The 21,765-nt window shown below is 43.2% G+C and overlaps 1 protein-coding gene across 1 annotated transcript in view; it reads left to right on the forward strand.

The window, feature by feature from the left end:
- Window positions 1-21,765, forward strand: part of LOC115079620 (talin-1-like) — a 480,705-nt gene that overhangs the window by 11,578 nt on the left and 447,362 nt on the right. The window contains 4 exon segments of the mRNA XM_029583330.1: window positions 2,369-2,406; window positions 2,408-2,467; window positions 15,066-15,195; window positions 21,485-21,637. Coding sequence (XP_029439190.1) covers window positions 2,369-2,406; window positions 2,408-2,467; window positions 15,066-15,195; window positions 21,485-21,637 — 381 coding nt within the window.

Below are 21,765 nucleotides of genomic sequence, written 5' to 3' on the forward strand. Positions count from 1 at the left end.
CTAAAACTGTGATTCCCTAAGATTAATATTCACAATGGATGCATATAAATGGGTATTACAATCAGAAAAAGTCTTCTTGTCAAGCTTGCCCTGCAAATCAGACCTTGGGATTTTTTTGTTTAGTTTTTAAATTTTCTTTCATTACATGCATAAAGTCTATTTATTATACCCACACAAAGAATATATGCATAAAGAAAGAAAGTAAATGCATGTCCCTACTATTCTACAGCATAGAGTCTTAAAGCATAAGAAAGAACAAGCAATAGGTGTGACACAGAAATGATGGCAGAAAAGGACCAAATGATCCCCCCCAGTCTGCCCAGCAAGCTTATGCCAGTATCTGCTGCACTGTGCAGGTTACCCTCATGCTTATCATTTCCAGACTGTAAAAGTCAGGGCCTCGGATGCTGTCTGAATCCAGCTTTCTCCCAGGACAAGCAGGATGGTAGTCCTCACACATGGGTGACGTCACTGGACAGAGCACTATCACGGAAAACTTTCTGTCAAAGTTTCTAGAAAGCTGTGACTGGCACACTGAGTGCACTGAGCATGCCGTTATCCCTGTGTCCACAGGGGTTTCCCTTCAGTCTCTCTTTTTTTTTTTTTCTTAGATAATGTCTCATTCTCTCTACTACCTCTGAGGTGACTCATCTGTAGCAGATCTTACTGTTATCCAGAAAAAGGAAAATTTACCTCTTTAACCCATCTGCAATATCGTTCCAGTCCCTGAGACACTGCACTAATCACCTTTCTCTCCTCTCAGAGAATTCATTGAGAACATAAGTTGCCATACTGGGGTCAGACCAAGGGTCCATCAAAGCCCAATATCCTGTTTCCAACAGTGGCCACTTCCAGGTCACAAGTAACCTGGCAGGATCCCAAGGGGCTGCTTATCCCAAGACTAAGAAGTGAATTTCTGCAAACTCCACCTTAATAATATTTTATGGACTTTTCCTCCAGGAACTTGTCCAAACCTTTTATCACCACTATTCTCTGTCATCCATCAGTCATCCTGCTCTCTGAGTTTGAATTTCAAAAATACGGACTTTGTCGAAATGGGACGTACCTGGAGGTAGAACAAGAAAACTGGGAGAAAATGAAAAGTGGAACAGTGGTCAAACAAAAAAAAAAAAATTAACAATGTAACAAATTTTTACAATAGAAAAGTAAACAAAAGTAAAAGAACAAGACACCAATCTGGTTCTCAAAAGAGGTGGCTAATAAAATAAAAGCAAAAAGAACAGCTTGAGGCTTAAAGTACTTGGCAGTTAAAAATTCAGTGACAAAAATTGCAGAGTCCTATGTTTGGGGTGTAGAAATCTGAGGAAATGATATACAATAGGAGGTGAAGAGCTGTTACAATGACTTCCTCTTCTAGCCTCCAGTTACAACAGGGAGAAATGCTCACACACCAATATCCTTCATGGGAGCTTCTTGTGCCCTGATGTCCTGTTCCAGCCTCTGGTCACTAGAGAGAGCGCCTTCTGCACCAACATCACATTATCCTTCGTAAGAGCTTCTTGTGCCCTGATGTCCTGTTCCAGCTTTTGGTCACTAGAGAGAGAGTAGCCTTCTGTACCAACGTCACATTATCCTTCGTGGGAGCTTCTTGAGCCCTGATGTCCTGTTCCAGACTCTGGTACTAGAGAGAGCACCTTCTGCACCAACATCACATTATCCTTCATGGGAACTTCTTGTGCCCTGATGTCCTGTTCCAGCCTCTGGTCACTAGAGAGAGCGCCTTCTGCACCAACGTCACATTATCCTTCATGGGAACTTCTTGTGCCCTGATGTCCTGTTCCAGCCTCTGGTCACTAGAGAGAGAGCCTTCTGCACCAACGTCACATTATCCTTCGTGGGAGCTTCTTGTGCCCTGATGTCCTGTTCCAGCCTCTGGTCACTAGAGAGAGCGCCTTCTGCACCAACATCACATTATCCTTCGTAAGAGCTTCTTGTGCCCTGATGTCCTGTTCCAGCTTTTGGTCACTAGAGAGAGCGCCTTCTGCACCAAAGTCACATTCCATTCTTTGCTGACTAGAGGCAACTCCTCAAGTCTGAAACCAATTGCTTTATTGCTGGTGATAATGCAACTTTAGAAGTGCTCTCTATTGAGAGTAATTTAAAGGCACAGCCTCTACCTACAGGGATGCGTATTTTCTTTCCTTGACCTGTATCTGAGAGGTGTATGTATTTATTTCATTCAGTTTATTGTCTGTCCATCCAAAAGGCTCATGGCAGAGGAGGAGTGTGGTTTTATTGAATAGGCCGTGCAGAGTGAGTCATCCTAACCGATGTTCTCTGTTAATGAAATGACGAGAACCTGTGAGATGTATTGTAATTGATCGTGTGGGTAATGTTTTTTTTCTAGCCACAGACTTTGGGCTGTTCCTGTCAGATGAAGATCCTAAGAAGGGGCATCTGGCTGGAACTGGGGAAAGCCTTGGATTACTACATGCTGCGGAATGGGGTGAGTGCTCTGCTGATTTATGCACTTCATGTCCTTTGCGTTCTCTGTCCCTTCTGTACCTTGTTCCTATCCTCTCTCATTTAATCTGCCTTTTTTCCTTCCACACACCCGTATCCTGATGTTCATCTCCAGCTTCCTCTGTATCTTGTTGATGTTTCCCTCATTTTTCCTACTGGAAAGCACACTTCTCTATAAGTCAGGAGCTCTGGTGACTTGGCAACTCCTGACAGTTTTGTTGTAATCTTTAGTTTGTTTCTCTGAATGCCAGAATCTTTTCTGCCTTGAAGCATGCCCTTCTAGGTTATTTTTGTTTCTTTACTCTTGTCCTTATTGACTTGTTTTGCTTTACTACTTTTCCAGGGCCCAGTTGCTGCATCCTTTTTGTGTCTGCTTTGCCACCAGTTTGTGTCATTTGTAAGCACTACTATGTAATCTTCTTTCATGTCTTCATGTAAATAATACATATGAAGCAATTTTCAGACTGCCTGCATTGCTGCAAAGTCTGTAGTAACTTTTTAATGCAGTCTTTGCACCAATTTTCAAAGGGAAAGTATATCAACATTTCTGTGGGTACTTTTTCCATGGAAAATAAAGCATGTAGATTTGAAAATGCAGTTTCTGTGCATTATTTTCTACCTCTGGGAATGCCGTTTCTCAGTGTGCATTGTACAACCCCACGTGTACTTTTAGGTGGGTTCAGACAGCCCTTTTACTCACATAAATTGGTATTTCTCAGAATAAATCACTTTCTCTTGAAGGGCCTCTTCTGTGGACCCCCCCCAGGGTAAAACACCCACCGCCGGTGCTTCGTCAAAAATCGGCGCACAGCACGGGGAATGCATTGGAAACATCGCGGCCGCATGCTGCGTCGACTCCATCGGCTCACGGACACATTGACCGACTTCAATCTGAATCGTGTTTGAAGCATCGGAGCACCGACACACTGAAAAGATGGCTTCGCAACGGCATCAAGCTGATGCACCACCGACGCATTCAACGCACATGGACACAGTCTCTCAGCGCCCGATGCTGCTGACACAGCCAAAGCCAAAAAAGCACATATCAGGCCATAAAAGACCCAGGGAGCCATCACCATTCCTAGTGGAAGATTCTGATCAGGATGTCTTTCCGCCACGATTCTCAGGCAGCCAATCATCATTTTTCAGAACCATCGCCACTGTCTTTACACCATACTGCTACTAGCTTACACCCCTCATCAGGTTGTCACCTCCACCAATTATTGCGCAGCCTAGGAGCCCGATGACAATTTCATCTCCAGCTGCTCCACCGCAAGAAGAGCCCCTTGCCTTCCACGCCCTCTACTTCAGGATTAGCTTCAAAAGCTATTTCCCAGATAAGTATATTATCACAATTTCTGCAGTCGGTAGAACAGAGGCATCCGCTCCCCCACCGCCTGTTCCATTGGAGACTCCACAGATTCCGGAGGACCCTTCTATCCCTGGACCATCACCGAAGGCCCAGCCACAGAGACCTTCAACGCCTATGGAAGATCTTTTAGATACATCTTCCTCAGACAACTCATCCACGGGTTACCCATCAGATCCAGCTGAGGTCCCACCCGAACCTGCGTCTCCGCCAGAAGACCTAACATTCCCAATTCTTAGAAAAAGTAGGTCTACTGCTTAACATAGAGACGAGAAAATTCCAAGACCCCCGTCAGGAGATGATGGGGATCTTAAAGATTTTTGACACGCCCAGTGATCCCATAGCACTACCTCACTAAGTGCTGAGTACAGTGATGGAGAAAGCATGGGACACCCCTCTCACTACTCCATCAACGTCAAGAAAAACAGACCTCAAGTATTGCATGTGGGACTCTCCTTTTTACTCCACAGTTCAGCTACTGCATCAACCTGTAGTAGTAGAATCTGTGATGCCAAAAGAAAAAAAATTTAGGCTGCACTCGAACACGCCACCACCTCGAGATGCAAAATCCCTTGATGATTTCGCAAAAAAAGTCATATCAATCCAGCATGCTTAATGCGAAGATTCAAAACCATGTTTTTCATCGTGCAATATCTTTTTGAAAAACTGCAAGCTCTGAAGCCTTACCTGTTACAAGGATCTTCATACTCCAGCCTACCCATGGAATACCATAATATGGAAGAGGGTCTCAGACACCTTCTGCTCTCCATCTATGAAGGGTTTGAGATTTCTTTCAAGACTTTGGTGAATTCAATAGCAGCAAGGAGACTGGCATGGCTCAGGCCAAGCGCCATCAGGGACGACGTCCATGACAAGCTGGCCAACTTCCCATGCCGACCTGATAACCTTTTTAGTGACAAGTTCTCCGAGACAGTCACTAAGCTCAAAGAGCAAAAGACAGTGGTGTTGTCCCTAATGTCTCCTCATCAGCCTATATCATCTAGGTGACAATACTCGATTTACAAGAAAGAAGCCTAGCTACCACAGGACCTACAGGCCATACATCTATTATAGGCCTCCACCTTACCAGCCGACCAGACAGTAATCTTATCAGTCACAAGGTCCCCGCGACAGAGAACCAGAGCCCCCTGACAGACCATCCACCGGCAGATTCCCAGCCCCTCAAAAACCTAGCAGGGTTTTTAGAAATAATTCCGCCACCGGCTCAGATATCAGTAGTAGGAGGCAGGTTATCCAGATTCCTCCCAGCATGGTCCAATATCACGTCCAATCAATGGGTCCTAACAATAATAAAGGAAGGTTACTGTCTCCACTTTACGTCCTTCCTGACCCCTACCACATTTAGTTCCCCCGAACCACCAAACAGCACACTGGGTCCCTCTCCTTCGGGAAATCAGGATGTTCCTCCAACAAAAGTGCATTCAGGAACTACTTTCTTCGAAACCTCATCTCGGTTTCTATTCACAATAGTTCCTTATTCCCAAGAAGTCGGGAGGCCTACGTCCAATCCTGAACCTACTTGCGCTCAACAAATACATCCACAAGGAAAAATTCAAGATGACTTCTCTCAAGTCCATTCTTCCCTTCCTTCAACCCAATGATTGGATGTGTTCACTGGATTTGAAGGATGCATATGTCCACATACCAATGCATCCCAATTCCTGGTGTAACCTTTTCTTCCAGATGGACAACAAGCACTTTCAATACAAAGTACTCCCATTTGGCCTCTTCTCTGCCCCCAGAGTATTTACCAAATGTCTAGCAGCAGCAGCGGTGGCACACCTCCGTCATCAGGGGGTGCAAATACTTCCTTACCTAGATGACTGGCTGCTAGAAGCACCCAACCAGTCTCTCCTACGAACCAATCTACTTCACACCATTGCTTGCCTCGACAATCTGGGTCTCCTTATCAATTACGAAAAGTCAAACCTACATCCAACACAAACCTTACAGTTCATCGGAGCCTATAGAGACACCATTCAAGACAAGGCTTTTCTGCCACACCCGTGAGCACTAGCTCTCTGCACGCTGTCTTCAGTCCTTCTGCACAACACGAATGTTCCGGCTCTCCAAATCATTCTAGGACACGTGTCAGCATCTATCTATGTTGTCCCACACACACACACGTCTACACTTGCGTTGCCTCCAATAGGGCCTCAAACATCAATGGACTCAGTTCCTGCATCCACTATTGACCCCCCATCAAGATAAGTCAGTATGAAAAGAGACCTACAATGGTGGCTACTTCCATCAATACTAACAATGGGATCCCCTCGACATCAGATAATACCACAGATGCCTCTCTTAAAGGTTGGGGAGCTCACCTAGACCACCTTCAGACTCAGGGATTATGGTCCATGACGGATCGCAATTAACACACAAACCTCCTGGAACTTCGAGCGGTACGAAATGCCCTTCGAGCTTTCGAAGAATCCCTGCAAGGGCAGATGGTAATGTTGGGGAATTATTAGAAAGGGAATGGTGAATAAAACTGAAAATGTCATAATGCCTCTGTATCGCTCCATGGTGAGGCCGCACCTTGAATACTGTGTACAATTCTGGTCGCCGCATCTCAAAAAAGATATAATTGCGATGGAGAAGGTACAGAGAAGGGCTACCAAAATATGGGGAATGGAACAGCTCCTCTATGAGGAAAGACTAAAGAAGATAGGACTTTTCAGCTTGGAGAAGAGACCGCTGAGGGGGGGATATGATAGAGGTGTTTAAAATCATGAGAGGTCTAGAACGGGTAGATGTGAATCGGTTATTTACTCTTTCGGATAATAGAAAGACTAGGGGGCACTCCATGAAGTTAGCATGTGGCACATTTAAAACTAATCGGAGAAAGTTCTTTTTTACTCAACGCACAATTAAACTCTGGAATTTGTTGCCAGAGGATGTGGTTAGTGCAGTTAGTATAGCTGTGTTTAAAAAAGGATTGGATAAGTTCTTGGAGGAGAAGTCCATTACCTGCTATTAATTAAGTTGACTTAGAAAATAGCCACTGCTATTACTAGCAACGGTAACATGGAATAGACTTAGTTTTTGGGTACTTGCCAGGTTCTTATGGCCTGGATTGGCCACTTTTGGAAACAAGATGCTGGGCTTGATGGACCCTTGGTCTGACCCAGTATGGCATGTTCTTATGTTCTTATTCACACAGACAACCAAGTCACAATGTTTTACATAAACAAAGGAGGAGGGTCAGGTTCTTGGAACCTCTGCAGAGAAACATTCCAGATCCTATCTCCCTACAAGCAACTTACCTACCCGGAATCAACAATTCCAGAGCAAACAAACTGAGCAGAATATTTCACCCCCACGAATGTGAACTACATCAGGAGACAGTGCATCACCTTTTCTCCACTCGGGGTCTTCCCTGCATCAATCTGTTTGCGACAGAATGCAACAGGCAAGTCAAAATATTTTGCTTAGTGTATCCAAGCCCACACCGACTAGCTCAGGACGCGTTCCTCATAAACTGGTTTCGGGGTCTTCTGTATGTGTTCCCTCCTATATCACTCATCTCTCACACAGTCCAACGATGCATCGAAGACCAGGTGGATTTGATTCTCATAGCGCCAGCGTGACCAAGACAACCTTGGTACAGCTACCTGATACCACTATCAATACACAACTCAATTCCTGTGGGCAACAGCCCTGAGCTACTAACCCAGGAGAATGGATCATTACTTCATCCTCTTCATTCCTCCCTGCACCTCACGGCATGGAGATTGAAAGGCTCATTTCCAAAACTTGAACATTGCTCCTCCTCTCCAAGACATACTAGTCTTCTCCAGAAAACCAACCACCAGACTCAACTACCAAAGAAAGTGGTCACGCTACGCTTCCTGGTGCTTAACTGCAGGTATGGACCCACTTACCTGCCCACCAAAGCGCCTTCTGTCCTACCTCCATCTACTCTACACAGAAGGCCTAGCTACGGCCTCCCTCCTAGTGCTTCTAAGTGCCATAGCAGCTTAACATACTCCCCTAAACGGAGAATCTATATCGTGTCATTCTCTCGTGTCCAGATTCATGAAAGGGGTCTTGCGCTTATGTCCCCCGACAAGAAAACCACCAGTACCCTGGGATATCAAATAGCCCTCGTGCAAACTCATGCTACCGCCCTTTCGAAACCATTGGATACTTGTCACCCACGATACATCTCCTGGAAAGTACTCTTTTAAACTGCCCTCACATCAGCGAGGCGGGTTAGTGAGCTTCAAGCCTTGGTTCACTACCCTCCTTACCTACAATTTTACCATGACAAAGTGACATTACGCACACACCCAAGTTTTCTACCAAAGGTGGTTTCGAGTTTTCACATTAATCAAACCATCACTTTACCCACTTTTCATCCAAACCCTCACGCCAATGACAATGAGCGGAAACTTCACACTTTTGATTGTAAGCATGCACTTGCCTCTTACAAACAGCTCACCCATTCACCTAACAGACCCTCACAATTCTTCCTCTCTTTTAACCCAAACGCGCCAGGATGTCCAGTGACAAAAAGAACTTTATCTTCCTGGATATCCAACTGTATACAATTCTGCTATCAAAAGCGTTCAGAGCATCTATCTGCAACACCAAAGGCGCATCAAGTTCGTGCAATGGCTGTTTCGGTCGCCCACCTCCATGAAGTGCCTCTCATAGACATCCGTAGAGCGGCAACGTGGTCATCACTTCACACCTTCACATCCCATTACTGTTTGGACAAACAAACTGCGGATGATGCACGCATGGGGCGGACTATACTACAGAATACCACATGTTCAAAACATAAACTGCCTTCAAAAGAACCGTCCGCCTATAGTTCACGAATTGAGCGAAAATAACAGACTATGCTCATATCAATGTACTCAATCGACAGCTGGGGACCACCTGGAGGCTAGTTCACGAAGCATGGATGTTGAAGGGGACATAATCTTCCCTGTGGTGTTTGATTGTGTGCCTCTGTGAATTGACTCTTGCCTTTAATGCCTGTCTCACCAATGTAGCATAAAATTACACACAATAGAGAGAGCCAAACAGTAATATATGAGACATACAAAATTTATTTAAAGATATCACACAAATATACCTATATAGGCAATAAAACTAAGCTAGCACACACACACATTCATACCCACAAGTTAAAAAATATGTTGTTTTGAGATACAGCATATAACTCTAGTTGTATTACCAATTAATTTTACAAATGCTCATAGAGTATCAATTGATAATTAATAAGTTACTACAAACTTTTAATTAGAATTATGTGCTATTTGTGTCCGACAAAAGCAGATGCAAGATCTCTTCGTTTCACCCCTATCATTGGGGCTTCCTCAGGGACTGATGTAAATGAACACTTAGAAGTGTATTGCCACACTGAAAAGCACATATAAACAATTAATCACACAACTAAAAAAACATACATTGTCTTATTACTATTACACTTAGAAAATATGTATCAACCCTGTTTTCTTAAGCCTATAACAGCTGATAAACCACAGTTCACTACTCCACTACTCCCTTCATAAGTCACCACATAACTATTTTACCCACCACACATAAAACCCAACACTTTTCTAAGTATAATACCTCACTTTCTTTTTCCATTATTTTAATCCTAAAATCTAATGAACTTATAATCACAACAAAAAACTCTATCTTCTCTTCCTATACCAAACCCCGAATTTATTTTATAAAGGCCATACCTACCTGAATTGCAAAGATTTATCCAACCTATAACACTCCAAACATCTTACAAGGTTCCTCCAACACAGCGTTCCCTTTCGTCATTAATCACGTCTTTCAACCATCTGTGTTACGCGGCGTTTCCTTTGACCCTTATGAATTTTTATACATCCTTCCTTTTTTACGTATTTATTGATGAAATACGCCGACCTACGATCTCAAACCAAACATATTCTGCAACAATATAACCAAAAGATTACCATTGGAGATAAACAGCTTTACCGCAACCCGCCGAGCTCCTAGATTTACAAATGAAAAAACTTTCAACACTCACGTCTGATCGGAAGTGACGTAACACGCCGTCACCCGCTGAAATGTGAAATGCTAGCCTCCCCGAAAACTTTATATAAGGGAAACAATAACCATTTAAATAATCAATTCAATTATGCTCTAACCAACATCAATACACCTACCACTTGTCGCCAGAATCATTCCAAAACCAATGTATTTCAGAGAATACTTCACTCAATTAATCCTTATAGTCTTACACTGACCTTAATCAATCAGCCATGAAAGAAATGCTATTCTAAAAGCAATTACACGAATATGCTAATAAAATGCGCGCCACTCTATCGGTCCATTCAACCCCAACGGGGCAATCGTGCGCCAACTATAGATGAATTGCTGTTCAATTTTTCTTAACATTAGAGACAAATCTCCCCCATGTTGAAGCGTCACTTGTTTAATCACGAAAAACCGAATTTCTGCAACAGTGTGATTACTCTCAACCCAATGTTTTACTAGAGGTGCGTTTTCACGTAACGCTTTTATCCGGCTCCTATGCTCAATAATCCTACACCGAATAGGACGCGTTGTTTGCCCTACATAAATTAAATTGCAAGGACAGATAATAGCGTATACAACGCCACTAGTATTACAATCAAACAACCTGGGGATTAGATAAGGATATCTTAAGTTCGGATGACTAAACGATTGGCACTGAAGTGTCAGAGGGCAAACTGAACACGATCCGCAAGGTATTTGTCCCTGGAGAAGAACTGGATCCTCAGATTCTCTACCACTCTTAAGTTTGTTGTATAGGGATTGGCGTTTTTTGATGGCAAAAATAGGGTTTTCTACAAAACATGGCATAGCAGACAAAACATGCCAATGAGTCAGAATAATTTCCTTAATTTGAGTGGTTTTTGGAGAGAATGGAATTGTGCAAATCATGCGATTTAAAGATTCCTTTGGATTATGAACCAATAAATTCTCCCTATTAGAATATAACGCCCGTTTGTAAGCTCTTTTTACAACAGATTTTGAATACCCTCTAGCTATGAATCTTTCCTGTAGTTGAGATGCCTGGATTTTAAATTCAGCAGTGGAAGTGCACAATCGACGATATCGCAAAAATTGACCTATTGGTATATTATCCTTAAGCTGTTTAGGATGATAACTTTGATAATGCAACAATGTATTTCTATCCGTACTTTTTCTATACACTGTGGTAACCAATCTCCTTTCATAGACGTATACCTGCATATCCAAAAAAGTTACTGAATGATGATTTTTAGTGAAAGTAAACTTTAAATGTTCATCCCAAGAGTTTAAGGCAGTCAAAAATATCTCTAACTGTACCTCATTACCGCTCCAGATAAAAAACAAGTCGTCGATGTAACGTTTCCAACATATTACATGTTGAAACCAATCAGACTTATAAACCCATTGATTCTCAAACCCAGAAACCCATTGATTCTCAAACCCAGAAACGTACAATCCAGCTACACTCAGGGCCATTGGTGACCCCATCGGGATACCTTGAATTTGCAAAAAATAATCTGATTGATAACTAAAACTATTCTGAGTCAAAGCAATATCTGCAATAGAGATGAGGCATCTATAGTTGGCGCACGATTGCCCCGTTGGGGTTGAATGGACCGATAGAGTGGAGCGCATTTTATTAGCATATTCGTGTAATTGCTTTTAGAATAGCATTTCTTTCATGGCTGATTGATTAAGGTCCGTGTAAGACTATAAGGATTAATTGAGTGAAGTATTCTCTGAAATACATTGGTTCTGGAATGATTCTGGCGACAAGTGGTAGGTGTATTGATGTTGGTTAGAGCATAATTGAATTGATTATTTAAATGGTTATTGTTTCCCTTATATAAAGTTTTCGGGGAGGCTAGCATTTCACATTTCAGCGGGTGACGGCGTGTTACGTCACTTCCGATCAGTACGTGAGTGTTTGAAAGTTTTTTCATTTGTAATCTAGGAGCTCTGGCGGGTTTGCGGTAAAGGCTGTTTATCTCCAATGGTAATCTTTTGGTTATATTGTTGCAGAATATGTTTGGTTTGAGATCGTAGGTCGGCGTATTTCATCAATAAATACGTAAAAAAGGAAGGATGTATAAAAATTCATAAGGGTCAAAGGAAACGCCGCGTAACACAGATGGTTGAAAGACGTGATTAATGAACGAAAGGGAACGCTGTGTTGGAGGAACCTTGTAAGATGTTTGGAGTGTTATAGGTTGGATAAATCTTTGCAATTCAGGTAGGTATGGCCTTTATAAAATAAATTCGGGGTTTGGTATAGGAAGAGAAGATAGAGTTTTTTGTTGTGATTATAAGTTCATTAGATTTTAGGATTAAAATAATGGAAAAAGAAAGTGAGGTATTATACTTAGAAAAGTGTTGGGTTTTTATGTGTGGTGGGTAAAATAGTTATGTGGTGACTTATGAAGGGAGTAGTGGAGTAGTGAACTGTGGTTTATCAGCTGTTATAGGCTTTAAGAAAACAGGGTTGATACATATTTTCTAAGTGTAATAGTAATAAGACAATGTATGTTTTTTTAGTTGTGTGATTAATTGTTTATATGTGCTTTTCAGTGTGGCAATACACTTCTAAGTGTTCATTTACATCAGTCCCTGAGGAAGCCCCAAATGATAGGGGTGAAACGAAGAGATCTTGCATCTGCTTTTGTCGGACACAAATAGCACATAATTCTAATTAAAAGTTTGTAGTAATTTATTAATTATCAATTGATACTCTATGAGCATTTGTAAAATTAATTGGTAATACAACTAGAGTTATATGCTGTATCTCAAAACAACATATTTTTTAACTTGTGGGTATGAATGTGTGTGTGTGCTAGCTTAGTTTTATTGTCTATATAGGTATATTTGTGTGATATCTTTAAATAAATTTTGTATGTCTCATATATTACTGTTTGGCTCTCTCTATTGTGTGTAATTTTATGACAAGTGGACAGAGAGTTGTAGTCATTTACCCTTTGTGTATATTCACCAATGTAGCATGCAACTTGATGTTCAGTACAAAATATATGTGGTTGACATCCAGCTTTTCCCTCCTGTTGGGTCTGATCTCTTACAATGTCCTGTTTGACTTCTGAATGTCTGACATGTTAATTATTTCTAAACTTGCAAAAACCTGAGATCTGTTGGTTGAAATGCTCATATAATGCTCCTGACTCATTTCAGGTACAGATAAATGGTTTGACTTTTCTTTCCATAGACAAGTTCATGACAACAATAATAGTCTTAGACCTATGGTTTTTAACCCAGTCCTTCGGGAAAACACCTAGCTGAGCAGATTTTCAGAATATGTCTGAAATAGATTTGTATGCACTGCCTGTATTCTATGCAACTCTATCTCATGCGTTATTCATTATGGATATCCTGAAAAACCCGACCGTGTGTCCTGAGGACTGGGTTGAGAACTCGTCTTAGATACTAAATTCTCTTTGAAACTACAGATTGTTCTTAAATCAGCTTTTTTTTTAAAACTGCTATGATGTCTTATAAATGTGCTTTCCAAAGATAATTTTTGCTTTGTATTAGTCACTTGTTTTAATTATTTTAACTGCTGTATTGCTTTTATATTTTGGCTTCCTATTTCCTTGTTACATATTGTATACAATTCAGTCTCATGCGTTACTACAGTTAGGGAACGCATTATGCCCTACCTTTGTGCTTTGCACTGGTTGCCAATTGCTCAGAGGATTTGCTTTAAAGTGATAATGCTTGTGTTTAAAGCGATGAGTGGTGAAGGCCAAATCTACGTGGATAAGTGCATCCAACGATATACTGCCCAGCGATCCCTTCACTCTACAGATATTATTAGAGACATGGAAGCATGTTTTCTCAGTTGCTGGCCCAACATTTTGGAGCTCACTGCATCTGGTGTTGAGGGAAGATCTTTGATTCCAAGGATTTTTGAAAACAGGTCAAAAGTGACCTGTAAACTTTAGGATTCTCCATAAATCACTTACAATTATTCACAAAAGCATACACCATCAGACCCCTCTTGACCTGCTTCACCCACTCAAATTTCACTCTACGACCAGACCCTTAAGGGAAGCTTACAAAGGATCCTTACACGTTCCCCCTATCAAAGCAGTGCACCAATCTTACATCAGAGACCGGGCATTCTCAACAATAGGTCCCTCCATCTGGAACACCATGCCACCGGAAACCTGTCTCATAACCTTTAAAAAGAAGACTTGGCTTTTCTGTCGAGCCTTTCCCTGTTCCTAAGCCAATAGCTTGACTTAGAAATGTTCCCAACTCTACTGTGATTAAACAAGCACTAAGTACTCATACGTTATAATGTGATGGGCTCCTTGCCTCCCTCCCATACCTTCTTCTGTAAAAAGTTATTTATCTCTGTTCTCCCCCCTATATTTCCTATCCCCAGTTTTTGCGCCCCTGTTACAATGTAACTTTTTGCTTCTTCAATCTGTGTCTCCTGTTATTTGGTTACAGTTAACCGCTTTGTTCGATGTAAACCGAGTTGATTTGATTTATATCAAAGTCGGTATATAAAAGCCTTAAATAAATAAACAAGTGTTTTACTTATTAAATTTGATTATATTGCTTTTCATACAATATATCAAAGTGATTGTGCAAGCCTATACAGCAGTATCCTAAATTTTACTTTTAAGCTTGCAGTCATTCTGAATCGCTTGGTTTATTTTTAGATTTGTTGATTTTGCTTTGCATTTACAATGTATGATTTTATTATGTTATGATTATTTCTAAGCTGTGTCTTTTGTTGTATATTTTTATTTATTTATTTATTTATTTTTAATTTTTATGTACCGACATTCTTGTATAATATACAAATCATACCGGTTTACATTAAAACAGGAGATGCAGGAAAAAAGTTATACTTTGTAATCCACTTAGAATAATCCCAGCAAAGAAACTTATTCAGGTTTGTCAGTCAAAGGAGGAGGGGAAAAGGTGGCCTGTAAGACTGAGAGAAGGAGGATTGTGTGCAGGGTGATGAGGATAAAGCAGAAGAACTAAACTGTTTTGAATCCTATGTAGCATTTGTTCAGTATTACTGCAGCAAAGCTATGGGACCCTAGTATTGCTACTGATTTCCTGGCCTGTTGGAGTGGCATTATTGCTGTCACATATGCAAGCTCCTTTCTGTCTCCTCTTCACACTCGGCTGTTCTCTTTCCTTTCATCTTCCATAGGACACGCTGGAATACAAGAAGAAACAGAGGCCCTTGAAAATCCGTATGTTGGATGGAACAGTCAAAACTGTCATGGTGGATGACTCCAAAACTGTCTGTGACATGCTCATGACAATCTGTGCCAGGATAGGTAAGGGAAGTTGTAAAATCTAGGGCTTGTCTGTCTTAGGGTAAATAAGGGAGTGTGTAGGAAAATTCAGAACCTGTCTGGGCTCTGCCTGTGGCAGAAAGGAGGAGGTATCTGGACCCAGCCTGTGACAGGAGAGGTGAAGGGGGGGCATCTTAGGCAGAAAGGAGGAGGGTATCTGGAGCCAGCCTGTGACGGGAGAGGTGAAGGGGGTGCATCTTAGGCAGAAAGGAGGAGGGTATCTGGAGCCAGCCTGTGATAGGAGAGGTGAAGTGGGGGGGGGGGGGGGGGGGTACCTGGTAGAGATGTGAATCGGAACTGAAATCCGAACCGATTCTGGTTCCGATTCACATCTCTAGTATCTGGAGCCAGCCTGTGACAGGAGAGGTGAAGGGGGCATCTTGGGCTGGCATTTGTTGGAGCAGTTAGGAAAAGAGGGGAGCCTGTGGGAGAGGCAGTGAGTAAAGGAGTTTGTCAGGAGTGGTGAGGGAGGAATGGTGATGTCTCAAGCCAACTTTATTTTATTTAAAGCCTTTTTTATACCGGTATTAGTGTGGACATCATACCGGTTTACATTTGAACATCAGGTTTGAAAGTAAATAATAACAGGGACTGAAAAACGGGGGGGGGGGGGGAGGATCAAACAAAGTACAGAGAAGAAGTACAGAACAACCGCAATATGACGTGCAAAGTATGAACTGCATCACTACGGAACAGCATCAGAACAAAACAAGGTTAATATAGAGATAACAAAGTCAAATATACAAGGTCATATGTACAGGGTAGTGTCATGGCTGAGGGTAAAAAATACGGAGTGGCAACAGTGCAGCATGAACGAGTGTACAACGGAAGCATGGAAAGGTTGGGAGAAGAGGTGGGGTGGGTTAGTCTGGGTAGGCTTGTCTAAACAGCCATGTTTTAAGTTTCTTTTTGAAATTGGAAGAGCATGGTTCTAGGCGGAGACTGGTAGGCAGGGAGTTCCAGCGTGAGGGGTCGGCAATTGAGAGAGCACGGTCTCTGTTGGAGGAAAGGTGTGCTATTTTAAGGGAGGGCACGAGCAAGGTTCCTTTATTAGCTGTTCTTGTAGGTCGGTTAGACTGCACCGCACTGAAAGGGATATCAAGCCAATTAGAATTGTGAGAATTCATGGCTTTGTGAATAATGGTTAGTGTTTTATAGAGAATTCTGGAAGGGATGGGGAGCCAATGTAGGTCTTTAAGGATGGGGGTGATGCGCTCTATTTTGCGGGTGTTGGTGATGATTCTAGCTGTCGCATTTTGGAGCATTTGCAGCGGTCTTATCGTGGAGTAAGGGAGACCTAAGAGGAGTGAGTTGCAATAGTCCAATTTCGAAGATAGGGTAGCTTGAATCACTGTGCGGAAATCTTGGGTGTGTAGTAGGGGTTTAAGTTTCTTTAGGACGTTAAGTTTGTAAAAGCCTTCCTTAAGAATGGAGCTCACGTATTTCTTCATAGTTAATTGTTGGTCGAGGAAAACTCCTAAGTCTTTTACAAAGGGTTGTGCAGCAGTGGACTTGAAGGCTGGGTCAGACGAAAGAGAGGGATTGGGAGAGGAATGTGGTGAGATGAATAAGAGCTCAGTTTTGTTGGTGTTTAGGGCGAGGTGGAGGTTGGTGAGGAGGGAGTTGATAGATGTAAGGCAAGATTCCCGGTGTTTCAGCGCATCGGAGATGGAAGTGTGAATAGGAATTTGAACACCATCAGCATAAAGATAGAACTTAAGGTTAAGTTTGGAGAGTAGGTGGCAGAGCGGAGTGAGATAAATATTGAAGAGGGTGGAGGAGAGGGAGGAGCCCTGTGGGACTCCTTGTAGGAGGGGGTGGGGGGCAGAAACGGCGTTACCTATTTTAACGGAGAATTTTCTGTCATAGGTATGATTTAAACCATAGAAGGGCAAGACCGGATATGCCAATCTCTTCAAGGCGGGCAAGTAGGAGGGTATGGCATATGGTGTCAAATGCCGCGGAAATATCTAGGAGGGCAAGGGAGGTAGCTGTGACCTTGTCCCATACCTCTGAGGAGATGGTAAAATAGGGTGAGTAGGAGGGATTCTGTATTGAAGTGTTTCCGGAAACCGAATTGAGCGGTGTGAAGGATCTTGTGATTTTCAAGGTAGTCCATGAGTTGAGAGTTGACTACTCTTTCCATTATCTTGGCGATAAAAGGGAGGTTTGAGATAGGGCAGAAATTAGAGGGGTCTTTTGGGTTGAGGGAGGGTTTCTTCAAGAGGGATTTGACCACTGCCTGCTTGAGTGTGTCGGGGACAGAGCCAGAAGAGAAGGAGCAGTTGATGATGTCGACTATGGCTCTAGCTATGGAGTTGGGGACAGCTAGGAGTGCTTTAGGAGGGATGGTGTCATTGGGGTGGGAAGCAGGTTTCAGTTTCTTGAGGATGGATTCATTCTTTTTGGAGGAGGTGAGATCAAGGGAAAAAAGTGCGGAAATGGTGGGAGCTGTACTTGAAGGAGGAGGGAGCAAGGAGTTGGGGAATCTGGTGAGGAGCTTTGTTATTTTATTGTGAAAATAGTGTGCAAGTTCCTCACGTTTGGCAGCAGCTTCAGAGTCAGGTATGATTGGGGGGGGGTAGGTTTCGTGAGACCTGCGACATAGGAGAAAAGCGCTTTGGGATTGTTTCTATAGTCATGAATCTTGGCTGCATAGAAATCCCATTTTTGCTTAAGGGTAGTAATTCTGTAAAAGTGAAGGGCTGTTTTATAGCTGGCGGAGTGCTGTGGGGTTGGGTCCTTACACTAGGTTCTCTCTTTTTGGTGGAGTTTATTTTTCATTGATTTTAACTCAGAGGTGTACCATGGGTTTGCGTGCTTGGAGGTAGTATTTATGGTGCGTTTGAGGATGGGGCAAAGTTTGTTGGCTATATCCATGGTGAGATTATTCCATGATGCTAGCGCAGGGTCGGAGCAGTCTAAGTTGTGCAGAGAAGTAGTTAATGCGGCGATTAACTCTTCGCTAGGGCAAGATTTTCTGGAGATTATAGTAGTGTGGGGGGGCCTTCGTACAATGGGATCATATGTTGATATTGAGAAGGCTTTTTATTAGGTAATGGTCGGACCACGGGACTGGGGTGCATGAAGGGGAGGTGGGGGAGCGGATACTGGAGTTAACAAAAATTAGGTCAAGGGTGTGGCCAGCTTTGTGGGTAGGGGAGATAATTTGTTGAAATCCTATTGCTTGGAGGGAGTTGAGGAGGGTTTCACATGATGAAGGGAGTGGGGCGTCTACATGGAGGTTAAAGTCTCCAAGGATGATGGTGGGGATGTCAACCTTAATGTACTCAGCAATGAATTTGATCAAGGGTGATGGGTTAGGTTCAAGCAGGGCTGGAGGGGAGTAAACCAGACATACTTGTAGATCGGAGGATTTGAATAAGCCAATTTTGAGCTTCGGAGGAGTGGATATGTGTACAGGTTTGAGGTTTAAACGTTTTTTGGCAGCGAGGAGGAGGCCGCCTCCTCTTTATTTGGGTCTTGGGATTGAGAAAAGCTCATAAGACGATGTGGGGAATTGATTGATGATTCCCACGTCAGTTTCTTTAAACCAAGTTTCAGTGACCGCACAGATGTCCGGCTTGCAATCAATTAGCAGGTCATTGAGGATCGGGGTCGTTTTGGTGAGGGATTGTGCGTTGAATAGAATTAGTGTACTGAGGCCTAGGAATTGTGTCAGCGGAGAGGTAAGGATGGGGATTAGGGATCTGCGTAGGGGTGGGGGATTGCAGGCCGAAGGGAAAGGGGGTCTGGAGAGAGGGTGATGGATATGAGGTATAGGGTAGGTTGCCATGTTAGAGACTTGCGTAGTGAGTGGAAAGAGGGGAACAGGGTCTAAGCAGGTGGAGACTGAGATGAGCTTATAATGACGTATTGTACGGGAAACTGCACGAGTAACAGAGTTCAGAGAAGAGAGACTGGTCAGGTAATTCAAGGGTGGAAAGTCGACGAGAACAGGGGTATCTCTAAGGAGGGTGAGGACAAACATGTAGCAGTGGTGGAGGGAGAGGGAAAGGGACGCACAAAGGGGCGCACCAAGGGGCCTGCTCCTTGGTCGCGCGCCTTAGGCGCGTGACACCTGCGGTCGGTGTCGGGGTTTTAAAAGGGCTCCGGCCCCGAAGAAATGATGTCACTGTGGGTGGGTTCGGGGACGGTCACCTTGTTCGGCCGGTCGCGTGGCTCGATGGGGGCTCTCCCATTGAGCCCATTTTATTTATTTAAAAACATTTATTACCCACCCTTCCTACATTCGCACATTCATAGTTAGTGTAACACACAAGAACATAAAAATAATCACAGGCGGTAAAACAAGCTATTTCAATGTTCATATGCATTTTTGAACAAATAGGTCTTTAAAGCTTTCTTACAAAAATTTGGACTTATTTCCTTCTGGAGAGAATTGCAGAGGGAAGGGATTGCTAAGGAAAAGGCACATTCTCTGGTTTGGTCGAGGTACGCGCCGCTCTAGGAGATGGATATCTCGTGGCATTTAGCCAGAGGATGGGAGAGCTCTGGAGGGAGTATGGATTTTCAGAATATCTACAAAGCATGGTGAATGTACATTGTTTATCAGTGAGTGCATGATGGTTATTGGTTTATATTGGATGCGGAAGGGAATTGGAAACCAGTGCAGGTATTCTAATTTCATGGTTTGTCTTTAAGGTGATTTCTTTGGGAATATCAGGCACTGGAAATCAGGGTAGTATCATGATTTTGGTTTTGTTTAAGTTTAATGCAAGTTTATTTTGATTGCACCAGTTTTGAATGGAAGAGAGAGGCAGTGTATGAGAAATTCTTCAGACTTTTACACAGAAACCCCCCCCCCCTGGATATTGTTGGCGTAGAGTTTGTAGAGCACCCCAAGGCCAGCTAACAGGCAGCATAAAGGAATCAAATATTAAGTAGGGCAGCGGACAGTGCAGAGCCTTGGGGTACGCCAGAGTGAAGGTAAACCAAAGATGATGTTGAATTTGCTGGGATCTGTGTGATAAGAAGAAAGTAAGCCCAGGATATTACAGTGCCAGGTGTTCCCAAGGATTTTAACTGTGACCGCAGGATGATGAGATCCGTTGTATCAGATGCCATGGAAATATACAAAAGTACAAGCACAAATAGGGGCAGATTTTTAAAATTGTGCGCGGTACCCGGCGCACCAAACGTACACCCGATTTTATAACATGTGCGCGCTGCCGTGGGCACATGTCATACAATGTATTTATTTATTTATTTATAACTTTTACATACCGAGGTTCCTGTATGGGATACAAATCACCCCGTGCACCTTGCACACGCAGAGCCCTAGGGGAGGCCGATGGCGGTCCCCGTTCCCTCCAAGGCCGCTCCAAAATCAGAGCGGCCTTGGAGGGAACTTTTTTTTTTTGTTTCCCCCACCTTTCCCTCCCTTCCCCTATCTAACCCACCCCCCAGCCCTTCCTATATCCCCCCCTACCTTATTTTGTTGAGTTATGCCTGCCGGCGCGGCTGCCCCAACACAGGCCGCTGTGTCGGGGCAGCCGGCCACGTCACACCCATTTTTGCAAGCCCCGTGACATACGCGCGTCCCGGGGCTTGCGCGGGGGTGGGGGTGGGTGGGGTTTAAGGGTTACGCGCGTAACTTTTTTAAAATCCGCCCCATAATGTCCCATGATCAAAACCTTGCCTGCTTGTGTCAAAGCTGGATAGTAAAAGGGTTTTGCTGCTATGGTACTTACGAAACCCAAATTGCTATTCATCGAGGACATCATTTGAGTCAGTAAATGTAGTAAGTTGGTGTAATACTGTGGATTTGAGAATTTTTGCAAAGTATGGTGATGAGGAAGCAGGACGGTAATTGGTCAGGGAAATTGGATCATCATTTTTACTTTTTTTAAGGTAGGATGTTTTGATGTTTGTTTTGGCGGATCTGGGATATAACCAAATTCTAGTAATAAATCCAGCAGTTTTTACCTTAATGGATTTCAGCAACAATTGTGAGAGGATAAGGAAGGGGACCATGGTAAGAGGGAGGAAGGCGTCTGGGGTAGGAGCAGTGGGACAGGGAGGGGGGGCATCTTGCTCTGGCCTGTGATGGGAGCAGTGAGAGTGAAGGGCAAGTCTGGGGTTAGGACTGTTCAGAGAGAGGGCATCTTGCTCTGGCCTGTGCTGAGAGCAGTGATGGGGTCATAGTAGGTTGGCCTCCGGTGGGAGTGGTGAGGGGGAGAGGGTGTGTCATTTAACAAACTGTGTTGATGGCATTGAGCTACCTGTAAATTAAACCATTTCATTTCAGGCATCACAAACTATGATGAGTATTCCCTTGTGCGAGAAATATTAGAAGAAAAGAAGGAAGAGGTGACAGGGACCTTGAAGAAGGACAAAACTCTCTTGAGAGATGACAAGAAAATGGAGAAGTTAAAACAGAAACTACACACGGATGATGAATGTATGCACTGCACACTACACATGCAAACAATACATAAACTGCCCACATGATAATGAATGCACGTAATAAAGAAACTGCATATAGATGATAGTAGGCACTGCCCACTACATGTGCACATGCATAGTGAT

Source organism: Rhinatrema bivittatum, chromosome 1 (genome assembly GCF_901001135.1).
Source record: "Rhinatrema bivittatum chromosome 1, aRhiBiv1.1, whole genome shotgun sequence".
NCBI lineage: Eukaryota > Metazoa > Chordata > Amphibia > Gymnophiona > Rhinatrematidae > Rhinatrema > Rhinatrema bivittatum.